Consider the following 12,182-nt stretch of genomic DNA (forward strand, 5'->3'; position numbering starts at 1 on the left):
GGGATGGGGCTCAGGAATCTGCCTTTCCACCAAGTATCCAGGTGACACTGACACTGCTGGTCTGGAGAGCACACAATGAGAAAAGTTTCAGGCCCAGGCTTTTGAAACTATAAAACTGTGCTTTCTGCTCTTGTCTTAGGTATGACCAAAAAACAGCTTATCTGTTTAAATAAGGAGTTTGAGTAAAAGGAAAAAAGAAATCCAGAAGAAAAAAAAGCCCAATGTTTTAAAAACATTATCCTACCACTCAGTAGTAATAATGTAACCCATTTGCTATGCCTTTAATGTCTGGAAGAGCAAACCTTGAGTACTTGAAAAAATCTTGCTGGGCGGCACCTGTGGCTCAGTGGGTAGGGCGCTGGTCCCATATGCCGGAGGTGGCGGGTTCAAACCCAGCCCTGGCCAAAAAAAAACACACACACAAAAAAGAAAAATCTTGCCATTGGATAATGCAAAGTAATTTCTCTTTTCCCCCTTGAGTCTTCCATCTTTACCATGTCTACCTTGGAGGACACAAGGGAGCAAGTCTTTCCTCCCTACATTTTTTTTTTTTCTCTTTTTTCTTTTTGAGACAGAGTTTCACTTTCTTGCCCAGGTAGAGTACTGTGGCATCATAGCTTGCAGCAACCTCAGACTTTTTGGCTCAAGCCATCCTTATTGCCTCAGCCTCCCAAGTAGCTGGGACTACAGGCACCCACCACAACGCCCAGCTATTTTTCTTGCTGTTCTTGAACTCCTGAGCTCAAGCAATCCACCAGCGACAGCCTCCCAGAGTGCTGGGATTACGGGCATGAGCCACCATGCTGGGCTCTTCCGTTTTTCCTTTGTCTCCTCTTTCCTTTCCTCCTGACCCTTCAGTCTGCCCCCAAGCCCCTCAGCTGACCCATGTCTTGTCTGTCAGTTATTTAGGGCTATCTACTCTTCTCTCAAGTGGAGTGGCTTAAACGACTACTTTCAGACACTACACTGAGCGATGTATATACAACACCTCATTTAATTCTCATGGCAATCCTGCAGGATACTATTTTGTTCTTATTTCACAGATGAGAAAATGGGATGCTCAGAGAGGTCATGCCACTAGCAAATAGTGAATGCAGCATTTGAGCATGGCTTTGTTTGGGTCCCAGTCCTGGGCCCTTCCCACAGCCTCATGATCTTGGGTCAACCTGCATCCCCAGCCCTCAGGACAGAGACCTGCAGTCGGAGACCCATAATAATTGCAGGTGCACTGAAGAGACTCCATGTCAGGTGCCCACCTCAGGTGACAATCACTCACAGTAGGCGCTGTAGGACTATTGCCCCCACCACGGGCTCCTTCCGAGTGTGTGTGTTGTTCATCACTGGGACATTCTTTTTGAAAATGGACTTGGTGGGAACTTACGGTTTCACCCTCAAAATCTCACCAAATTCCCAGAAAACTTCAAATTGTGTAGGTTGTAGGGAAGAGGCATGTTATTTTTGGCAGAAAGAGTCTTAATCTGGCAGTAAACTTCTGAAAACATAATAAAGGGGCTTTTTAACATCCTGTTTTTTTTCTTCCTTCTGTTGATTTTTGAGCATTTCTTCCCAAGCAGGGAATTATGCAACAAGATTTGAAAATTGCCAAGCTTTATTTTATTATTAGTTTTATTTGGTTCCTTTGCTATCTTTCTGTGTTCCTTAATGTGCTTTAAACTCAGGAACTGAAGTGCCTATAAAGCACTCTGAGGGTGGCCCAGGAACAAGGGGCTGGATAACATTTTCCTAGAACGAAGTGACAAGCTCTAAAAGGCTTATTCCAGGCCATCTAGATCATCCCTGGCCTAGGTAAGCTTTGAACCTGGGTGTATGGATGTTTATGAAAACTGGTTCCTGTTATTCTTCTATTTTGGCGGGGGAGGCATCTTCAAAAACTTTCATTCCCCATTTCCCACAAAAGCCAGTGTGGTGCAAGAGTGAGGAGTTGTAGACCTTGAGGTAAGATCTACCTCCAGATCTTGGTTCTGCCTCTTCCTAGCTATGTGACCTTGGGCAAGTTACTTAAGTTCTCTAAGGTTCAGTTTCCTTATCTGTAAAATGGGAATGATAAAGCACCTACTTCCTAGGGTTGTTCTGTGGATCAAATAAGTTAATACATATAAAGTTCTTTAAGTCTCTACAGGATATGGTAAATTTTGCCTTCTGGTGTAAATTAGATCATAATCATGTGAATACATCTATGAACATTTTCCTGGCTTCTAGAATGACAAATAGTCCAGAAAGTCCTGGTCCTTGCCAAAGGTGGGTGGTAGCAGCAATTCTTCCAACAATTTTCTCCTTATCAGCAACATTTGTCATCCTTGTAGTTAGGCTTCCTTTGCTGTAAGAGATTAAAACACAGAGGGAAAAGTGAGGTGAAAGTATTTTAGCTTGCCTTCAAAAGCCCTACTGCAAAATGTGGCCTTCCATGGTTCCAGTCCACTCAAGGTGGCTTGGAAGCCGTAAAACTCAATTCTGGCCCTGACCTTAACTCGCTGTGTGGCACAAGACAAATCACATCACTTCTCGGAGCTTTCAGTTCTCAATCGTAGAATAAATAGCTTGGGCCAGAACCCTCTGATTTGTGGGCTTCCTGGATCCCAGGGAATCCTGCACACATCTCAAGAGAGCTGATGGATGACGGCAGTAGGTGTAAAGTTTCATCACTGCCAACCAGCCCTACTGGCAGTGAAGTAGTAGAATAAATAGGAGAGGCAGAGATTCCACTCCATTCTCTACTGAATGGTGTCCAAAGCCTGTGCCCAGATCCAAAGCCTGCTGAGATTCTGTCCAGTCCCAAAGGGGGACTTCCTTCAACAGACATACTATGGGGGAGCAATATAGAAGTAAAGGAATGTTGAGAACCCTTGACCTGGCAGTTGAGGGTATTTACCTGGCATCAGAAAGATCTAGGTTCTGGTTCAGCGCCTGTAGCTCAGCAGCTAGGGCACCAGCCACATGCACCGGATCTGGCGGGTTCGAATCCAGCCCGGGCCTGCCAAACAACGACAACTACAACCAAAAATAGCCGGCGTTGTGGCCGGTGCCTGTAGTCCCAGCTACTTGGGAGGGTGAGGCAAGAGAATCACTTAAGCCCAAGAGTTTGAGGTTGCTGTGAGCTGTGACGCCAAGGGTGACAAAGTGAGACTCTGCCTCAAAAAAAAGATCTAGGTTCAAATTAAAGCTGTGCTATTTACCTTTTGTGTGACCTTGAGCAAGTTAACCTCTCCCAGCTTCAGTTTCTCCAAGTTTTGTAGTCCCGATTAAACGAATTTAAGTACATCAAGCACCTAAGACAGTTCCTGGGGCAGATTAAGTTCTTAAGTACCATTAATTACTGCTATGATTGTCAACATTCAAGTGGTAGCAGCTGAGGTTAAGAGGGAGACTCCAGGACTGGGTGAGTGGGCAAGAGCACCTGGCTGGCTAGACTGGCTTTGGGAAAGGTTAACCACGTGGGCTGAGTAGATAAGGCAAGCTGGAGTCTGGTTCTAGCAATTAGCAGTATCCTCTGAGAGCAAAGTAAGCAGCTAGAATGACCCCGTGGGAGGGTCTGAAAGGTAGACCAAAGTCATGCAGGAGTCGTTGCTCCCAGCAAAGCCCAGGCCAGCAGGCTGTGGAAAGGTGTACTGGAAGGCATGCAGCTGGCTAAGGGCAAGACAGGGTCCAAGGACCCCAGCTAATGAGCAGAGTTCCAGTCCTCAGGAGGAAAAGTGAGGTACAGGGCACTCTACTGAATTATTTTACTGCACTGTGGAATGTTGAATGGAGGCGAGAAGGGGAGAAAAAGCTGCGAAGGGGGAAGACCCTGCACTCTCAGAGCTCTGCTGTAGCCCAGGAGACAGTCACCAGCTGGGTGGGGCTCAGCCACCCAAAGTTCTTGCAAGAGCAGTCATGGCCACCAGTAACTCCAGCCAGGTTAGTGCCTCTTTGCTCTCACCCATGTGCCAGACCACAGGTCTTACCAATGTGATAATCTAGCCGGGCACATAATCCTAACACTGGAGGAGGCCAAAGTGGGTGGATGGCTTGAGCTCAGGAGTTTGAGACCACCCTGAGCAAGAGCAAGACCCTGTCTCTACTAAAAATAGAAAAACTAGTTGGGCGTAGTGGCACACACCTGTAGTCGCAGGTGCTTGGGAAGCTGAGGCAAGAGGATTATTCAAGCCCAAAGAGTTTGAGATTGGTGTGAGTTATAATGTCTGGGCACTCTACCCAGGGCAACAGAGTGAGACTCTGTCTCAAACTAACAAACAAAAACAATGTGATAATCTGGTGGCCAGAGATGTGAGAGTGGTTAGTACATGCCAATCGGAGGCAGACAGGAGTATGGAGAACTTTTCTCAGCACTGACGAAAGCCTGTACTTGGAAGAAGATGACTTTCCTTATCTGCCTAGGATACACGTAGTTTGTTATTGGAAGAGAGCTCCTGGGTTTATCCCAGCTGTCTACTCAGTTTTATAACAACTGCTGAAGCAAAATGAAATGGAAAGGTTGGAGTGTAAGAGTAAATAAAGTGACTTGGCCTGCATTTTTTGTGGAATTTCCCCAAATAGTTTACCAAATATGAAATGCTTTGGGCTCAAATTTGGATTCTTTTTGGTTCTTTTAATTTAGAAGCAATCCTGTTAATACTTGAACCCTTTACAAATTGTTTACCAGAAGTCTGGAAGTTTTATATTTCAAATTTCCTGTCATTTTTTCCCCTACACTTTTGTTTGTACTCATGTACTACTAGTATAAGAAAAAAAATCAATATCTGGGATAGATGGCAATTTTTTCCCTATATTTTAAAAACTTTAAATTTTATTCCTTTTTTTTTTTTTCTAAATGAGATGAGGTATCTGTGGTGTGATCTTAGCTCACTACAGCCTCAAACTATCAGTCAAGTGATCTTCCTGCTCAGCCTCCTGAGTAGCTAGGTATGGGACATCACACCCAGGTAACAGGTTTTCTAAATTTCAGAGTTTTTTTTTTTTTTTCACCTGCTCATAAGATTTTGATTTACTTTAACATCTCTTCAGGGTATTGTTCAAAATATCTGTTGCTTTCCTATAAATCACTACATTTTGGGGCTCAGCTTTATTTATTTATTGTCGCCCTTGGTAGAGTGACGTAGCATCACAGCTCACAGCAACCTCAAATTCTTGGGCTTAAGGAATTCTCTTTGGGTGGCGCCTGTGGCTCAGTCGGTAAGGCGCCGGCCCCATATACCGAGGGTGGCGGGTTCAAACCCAGCCCCGGCCAAACTGCAGCCAAAAAATAGCCGGGCGTTGTGGCGGGCGCCTGTAGTCCCAGCTACTCGGGAGGCTGAGGCAAGAGAATCGCTTAAGCCCAGGAGTTGGAGGTTGCTGTGAGCTGTGTGAGGCCACGGCACTCTACCGAGGGCCATAAAGTGAGACTCTGTCTCTACAAAAAAAAAAAAAGAAATTCTCTTTGCCTCAGCCTCCCAACTGCTGGGACCACAGATTCCTGCCACAACACCTGGCTATTTTTTGGTTGCAGTTGTTGTTTGGCAGGCCTGGGCTGGATTCAAACCCACCAGCTCTGGTGTATCTGGCTGGTGCCCGAGCTGCTGAGCTACAGGTGCTGACCCAGGGCTCAGCCTTACTTGATCTTATTTATGTTGCTCATAAGCCAAGCATCTACTTAAGGCCCTCCCTTACCTTAATTGTGTGTCACAGGATTTCATCTACAGCTCAATTTTGATTTTTTTTTTTTTTGCAGTTTTGGCCAGGGCTGGGTTTGAACCCGCCACTTCTGGCATATGGGGCTGGCGCCCTACTCCTTTGAGCCACAGGCGCCGCCCTACAGCTCAATTTTGAAGTAAGTTTCCAAAGGCATTAGCTCTGTCTTATTACAAGTAAAATCATTAATAGCAGAAATGACCATTTCTTTTTATTTTTTCTAATAGGACATAATTCAAAAAAGTCTCTGGTTTGAAAAACAGGCTTACATCTTCATGGCACTCTACTGAGGGCAATATAGTGAGACTTTGTCTCAAAAAAAAAAAGAAGAAGAAAAACTGAGGCAAGAAGCTCCCTTGAGCCCAAGAGTTGAAGGTTGCTGTGAGCTATGATGTCTCGGCACCCTACCCAGGGTGAGAGCTTGAGATTCTGTCTCAAAAAAAAAAAATAAAAATAAATAATAATAATGTTCATCAAAATACAACTGTGTGAAACCTGGTTAAATGTCTTGATCTTAACATTTTTTAGTGGTCCGACTTTCAGACTTGGTCATTATAAAATGATTCTTTTTTGGTTTTGTTAGAAATAATTTTAGTTAGGAAGTAACTATTGGTAGATTTGTTCTTGGTTCTATCAAGGTCTATTTGCAGATGATTAAAAAGTGAATGAGGCCAGTTGTGTGGTTCATGTCTGCAATCCTAGCACTCTGGGAGGCCCAAGCAGGTGGATTGCCTGAGCTTATAACCAGCCTGAGCAAGAGCAGGACCCTGCCTCTAAAAATTGCTGCAAGTTGTGTCCAGCACTTGTAACCCCAGCTACTCAGGAGGCTGAGGCAAGAGAATCACTTGAGCCCAGGAGTCTGAGGTTGCTGTGAGCTATATGCCATGGCACTCTACCTGGGGCGACAAAGTGACACTCTCAAAAAACAGAATGACAAAGATACATATTTTTTTTAAAATTTGAGAGTAGGAAAAAAAAAAAATTTGAGAGTAGGCTTGGTGCCCATAGCTCAGTGAGTAGGGCGCCGGCCACATACACCGAGGCTGGGGGGTTCCAGCCCTGCCTGGGCCTGCTGAACAACAATGACAACTGCAACCAAACAAAAAATAGCCGGGCGTTGTGGTGGGTGCCTGTAGTCCCAGCTACTTGGGAGGCTGAGGCAAGAGAGGCCGTGAACAACCTCAAACTCTTGGGCTTAAGCGCTTCTCTTGCCTCAGCAACAGAATGGCACTCTACTGAGGGCGACACAGTGAGACTCTGTCTCAAAAAAAATAAAAACAATAAAAAAAAATTTTTTTTTTCAGAGTAAGTAGAGATCATTTGCTTTGAGTCATCATAAAAGCATATTTAAAATAGAATTTCTAGAACAATGATGAGAATGTGTCATGAGATAAGGATTATTATTGATTTAATTCTGTGCTCCTAAGGTCTAAGTGAAAAACAGCATAACACACATTGTAAAGGAGGCAACTCTAAATTGTATGAGCACAGAGTGTGCATTCCTATATGTATCTAGCAGTCATGCAGTAATATTTCGGGTACCACAAATTTGAGAAAATTCTAAAATGTGGAATCATAGTAGAGATGCCAAAGAGAGAAAGGCAGAGAAAACAATGAACTAAAAAAAACCTGATGGTATTATTGTTCCCAGTTCAGGGTTGGTAATATGGTAAAAAGATTTTTATTATACACAACCACAAAGCACCAATTAAAGTGTGGAAAAGGGTTCCTTTGCATAGTCAAATGCTAGGGAGGAGAATAAAATTTCACTAGAAATTACTATAGCAAGTTTCAGCAAAGGACTGCAGAACAATAAGGCCTTGTTAATCCCATACTGGTTTATTCAAAGAGTGTGTAATTCAAAGCAATTGCTGCTCCCCAGGCAGGAACTTACAATTGCTACATTTGTAAGGGAGGATAATATGTCATTCCAAGGGGAAATCAGGTTCTGGAAAGGGCCTCATGGTTGGAGAACTGTATGTGTCCCCAAACAGCTCCAAAGCAGGCCAAATAAAACAAAATGACTGAGAACTGCCCTGTGAAGTAAGTCTGCTTCAAACTCATCTATATTTCCCTTGCTCTCTCCTGTCCTCAAATCAAGGCAAAATGTCCTCAAATCAAGGCAAAGAAAACTGAAGACCTGGATAAGCTATCACTTAGAAGGCACTCCCTCCCCTCAACCCTGCACGATCATCCAAAGACATATAAGAGAACTACATCAGATATGTATGGGGTATATGTATATTTAATAAGATAGTGATGGTGAACATGGAACATCCTACCTGGACATAAAACTTAGGACAAGAAGCAAACACGAGTCAACTGGAAGAGGAGGCATAAATCATAATGCATTTCAACAACTATGGTCAACAATCTTTCAGAGAACAATTCTTCAGTTTCATGTTGTCATTTTTGTGGAATTAAATGTGAACAGCTTAAAATTCTGTGATTTTTAAGAACTCAGATTTAATTCCAATAACTGGTTGATTCATGCTTCCAGGGACACCAAGTTTTCAGTCTCCCAACAATATATTGCAAGGTCATGGTGAGCTGCTAGTTCCTGTGGACTAGCTAAGAAGGTAAAAAGTAAAATAAAATTAATAAAAAAAAAAAAAAACCTCTAGAGGTAAAACCTTTATGTAGAAACTACTGTTAAGTAAGGTACACTATTTTTTGACCTGCGGGCTGCCTACTAGATGCTCAGAAAATAGAAAAGAAAGAACCTTAGATGAGACACGAGCACATTCAGAGTCTAAAGATTTGTGTGAGATTCTGAGCTGCCATAACATGTAACATGCACCTTGCATTAAAAGGCTGCTGGGGCACAGGCATATATTTCTCAGCAACTATCTATGTGTTTCCCCATATACCCCAGCCCCTCTGCAGTTTGTTCTTTCTAATCATTGAGATAGAAGTAACATATGTCAATTCCATTCTAAAGCATAGAAGAGCAGGTCTGACTTCTCCAGGCATTTTCTGCCTCTCCTGGCAGGATGGTGGTGGCCTGAGGCTCCAGCGATAACAGCTCCAAATGGGAGAGCTCTGTCTCCCAGTGTTCTTGAGCAGATTCCTTTGTCTCCACCTCCTACTCCATCACCAACACTGGTGGTGTATTGATCATTTAACAAAAGCAATAAATAAACTTTTATTGTGTTAAGCAAAGATTCTGGAGGTAGTTTTGTTATTGTGGAGTTGTCTAGGCAAATACAACTGCTTCCTACATACTTTTGTAAAAAAGGAAACTCCAGGCTTGACGCCTGTAGCTCAAGTGGCTAGGGAGCCAGTCACATACATGGGAGCTGGTGGGTTTGAATCCAGCCTGGGCCTGCCAAACAACAAGGACAACTGCAATCAAAAAATAGCCGGGCATTGTGGTGGGTGCCTATAGTCCCAGCTACTTGGGAGGCTGAGGCAAGAGAATCACTTAAGCCCAAGAGTCTGAGGTTGCTGTGAGCTGTGACGCCACAGCACTCTACCGAGGGTGACAGCTTGAAACTGTCTCCAAAAAAAAAAAAACCCACCTCCATCAGGAGAAAGCATGAGAAATCCAAGTTGACACAGCCTGTGAATGAGCCACTGAGGCTTTGCGTTGTGCCTCAAATGTTTTTCCACTTCCTTGGTTGTCACTGTGCCCTCAGGGAGTTGATATCTGACTGTCCCCTCCCGATGATTTCTCTTTATTCACCAACCTCCTCTTGGGATTTCAGGCTTGCTAAACATATGGTACAAATCAGTAAAATTATTCATTATGGTTTCAATGAGCTAGTTTCCGCTCCTAAGAAAGGTCTTAACAAAACAGGAAGTTTTTCTTGGATCTTGAAATGGAACTCTGATATTAGTTTTTACCAACTTCTACAAATCTCTATTTTCCTACTTTCCTGACATAGGGTGAGGCAAATAGGAGACTAGATAAAACCAGAAAATTTGGATTAGTGTAGAGTTAGGGATGACTGGATTTTGGGGCTGGAGGGGGCATTGAATGGAATTAAAATAGTGACTTGCCCAAGCTGGATCATATATCCCATATGACCACTTTCACTTTATTGATCTTTGGCCTTGGGAAAGAGGTATGAAATGGGTTATAAAGACGAGGGAACGTGACGGGGAGTTGGTAGCTGCGCCTTGACTGTAATGCTTCATATATGATATGCCTCACCCGCTGGAGTGCATTCCATGGGGACAGAAAGCACACAGTGGGCACCCATGAGTATTTGAAGGAATACAGGAAGGGATAATTGATTCTTACAACTATCTCAAAATGGGGATGACAATTGTTAAAATCAAATTAATTAATTTCCATTTTTCAGATGGAGAAATGGAAATTAAGAATTTAAGGGTGACACCGTTAAAAGGTAGAACTGAAATCCAAACCTCCTAATTTCTATTTTTTTCCAACTGGGTGACAGGTTAGATTTAAACTCCCATCCCACCCAATATGCACAATAGCATAGGCCTTATAGTTTCACTATGTTGCCCTTAGTAGAGTGCCGTGGTATCACAGCTCACAACAACCTTAAACTCTTGGGCCCAACCAATTCTCTTGCCTCAGCCTCCCAACTAGCTGGGACCACAGGTGCCCGCCACAACACCCAGCTATTTTGTTGTTGTAGTTGTCATTATTGTTTGGTTCTAACTCACCAGTTCCAGTGTATGTGGCTGGTGCCCTAGCCACTGAACTACAGGCACTGAGCCTTTTTCTTTTTTTTTGAGACAAGAGTCTTAGTTTGTCACCCTTAGTACAGTGCTGTGGTGTCACAGCTCACAGCAATCTCAAAATCCTGGGCTCCAGCAATCCTCTTGCCTCAGCCTCCCAAGTAGCTGGGACTATACGTGCCTGCCACAACGCCCTGCTATTTTTAGATATGGGATCTTCCTTTTGTTCAGGCTGGTCTCAAACCTGTGAGCTCAGGCAATCTACCTGCCTCGGCCTCCCAGAGTGCTAGGATTACAGGCATGACCCACCGAGTATGGCCAGTACAGGCCATTTGTTGTCATCACCATCATATGGAAATCACCACTACAAGATTTTTTTTTTTTTGAGACAGAGTCTCACTATGTTGCCCTCAATGGAGTGCCGCCGCATCACAGCTTACAGCAACCTGAAACTCTTGGGTTTAAGCGATTCTTTTGCCTTAACCTCCCAAGTAGCTGGGACTACAGGCGCCTGCCACAATGCCCGGCTATGTTTTTTGGCTGTTGTTGTAATTGTCATTGTTGTTTGGCAGGCCCAAGCTGGTTTCAAACCTGCCAGCTCTGGTGTATGTCACTGGCGCCCTAGCTGCTGAGCTACAGGTGCCATGCTGCCACTATGAGATTTTTTTTTTTTTTTTTTTGCAGTTTTTGGCCAGGGCCGGGTTTGAACCCACCACCTCCGGCATATGGGGCTGGGGCCCTACTCCTTGAGACACAGGCGCTGCCCTGCCATTATGAGATTTTATAACATATATGTCTACATTTGTATCAGGAGAGTATCAGGAAAGACATCAAAATCGTAACATCATGCTGGGCGCCCACAGCTCAATGGTTAGAGTGCCAGTTCTGTGCACCAGGAGTGGCGGGTCCAAACCCATCCAGGGCCCACTAAACAAAACAAACTAAAAAAATCCTGACATCATTATAACTATCAGTGATACTATCATGTATTAGATACTACCCTGTTTCCCCGAAAATAAGACAGTGTCTTATTCTAAGGTGTGCTCCCAAAGATGCGCTAGGTCTTATTTTCAGGGGACATCTTATCTTTCCTGTAAGTAGGTCTTATTTTCGGAAGATGTCTTATTTTCAGGGAAACAGGGTATCATGTATAGACTATTGGTATTAGTCTTATGTTGCTGTTTCTTAAGACCTTAATGATTTGTACTTTCTATTTTTCCCCAAGAATAAACATGTATTAAATATTGTCTATGCTATTCACAAATAATATTTTACATCTTTTATATTTACCTGGATGGAGTTGAAGTATGTTCTTAGTAAAATATCACAAGAATGGAAAAGCAAGTATTGTTACTAATATGAAACCAATAGATAAACAACTACACACTCAAATGAGAAAAAAACACAATTATATTCGAGTGGTGGGGGAAGGGGGAAGAAGGGTAAAGAGAGTAGGGAGTACACTGGTAAACTCTCGCATAGTGTGCACGATTTAAGGTATACAGCACACCCCCTGGGTGAAGGGCTCAACTACAGCTCGAACTTTACCTTAGAAACACAAACAATGTAGCCTAATTATTTGTACCCTCATAATTAATCTGAAATAAAAAAAAATAATAGAAGGGGTAAAAATGGCTTCTAGTCTTCTTCCTTTTCTCTTTATTTCTTCCTTCCTTCCCTCCCCCCCCCTTTTTTTTTTTTTAGAAACAGGGTCTTTGCTCTGTCACCAAAGCTGGAATTACAGCCTCAAATTCCTGGGTTCAAGTAATCTTCCCATCTTGGACTCAGAGTAACTGAGCTGGCCACCATAGCCAGCTATCATCTAGTTTTCAACGTTTTCTTTA

General features: G+C 43.3%; 1 protein-coding gene across 3 annotated transcripts in view; it reads right to left on the reverse strand.

Annotated features, from left to right (window-relative positions):
* Window positions 1-979: 979 nt before the first annotated feature.
* Window positions 980-12,182, reverse strand: part of LOC128560033 (uncharacterized) — a 44,753-nt gene continuing 33,550 nt past the window's right edge. For all 3 annotated transcript variants that reach the window (XR_008372862.1, XM_053553497.1, XM_053553498.1), the window contains exon 3: window positions 980-2,338. Coding sequence is in view for 2 of the 3 variants with exons in the window: in XM_053553497.1 (XP_053409472.1) it covers window positions 2,182-2,338 (157 nt within the window). In the remaining variant the exon portion in view is untranslated. The remainder of the gene's footprint in view (window positions 2,339-12,182) is intronic.

The sequence above is a fragment of the Nycticebus coucang genome, chromosome 11, assembly GCF_027406575.1.
Source record: "Nycticebus coucang isolate mNycCou1 chromosome 11, mNycCou1.pri, whole genome shotgun sequence".
Taxonomy (NCBI): Eukaryota; Metazoa; Chordata; class Mammalia; order Primates; family Lorisidae; genus Nycticebus; species Nycticebus coucang.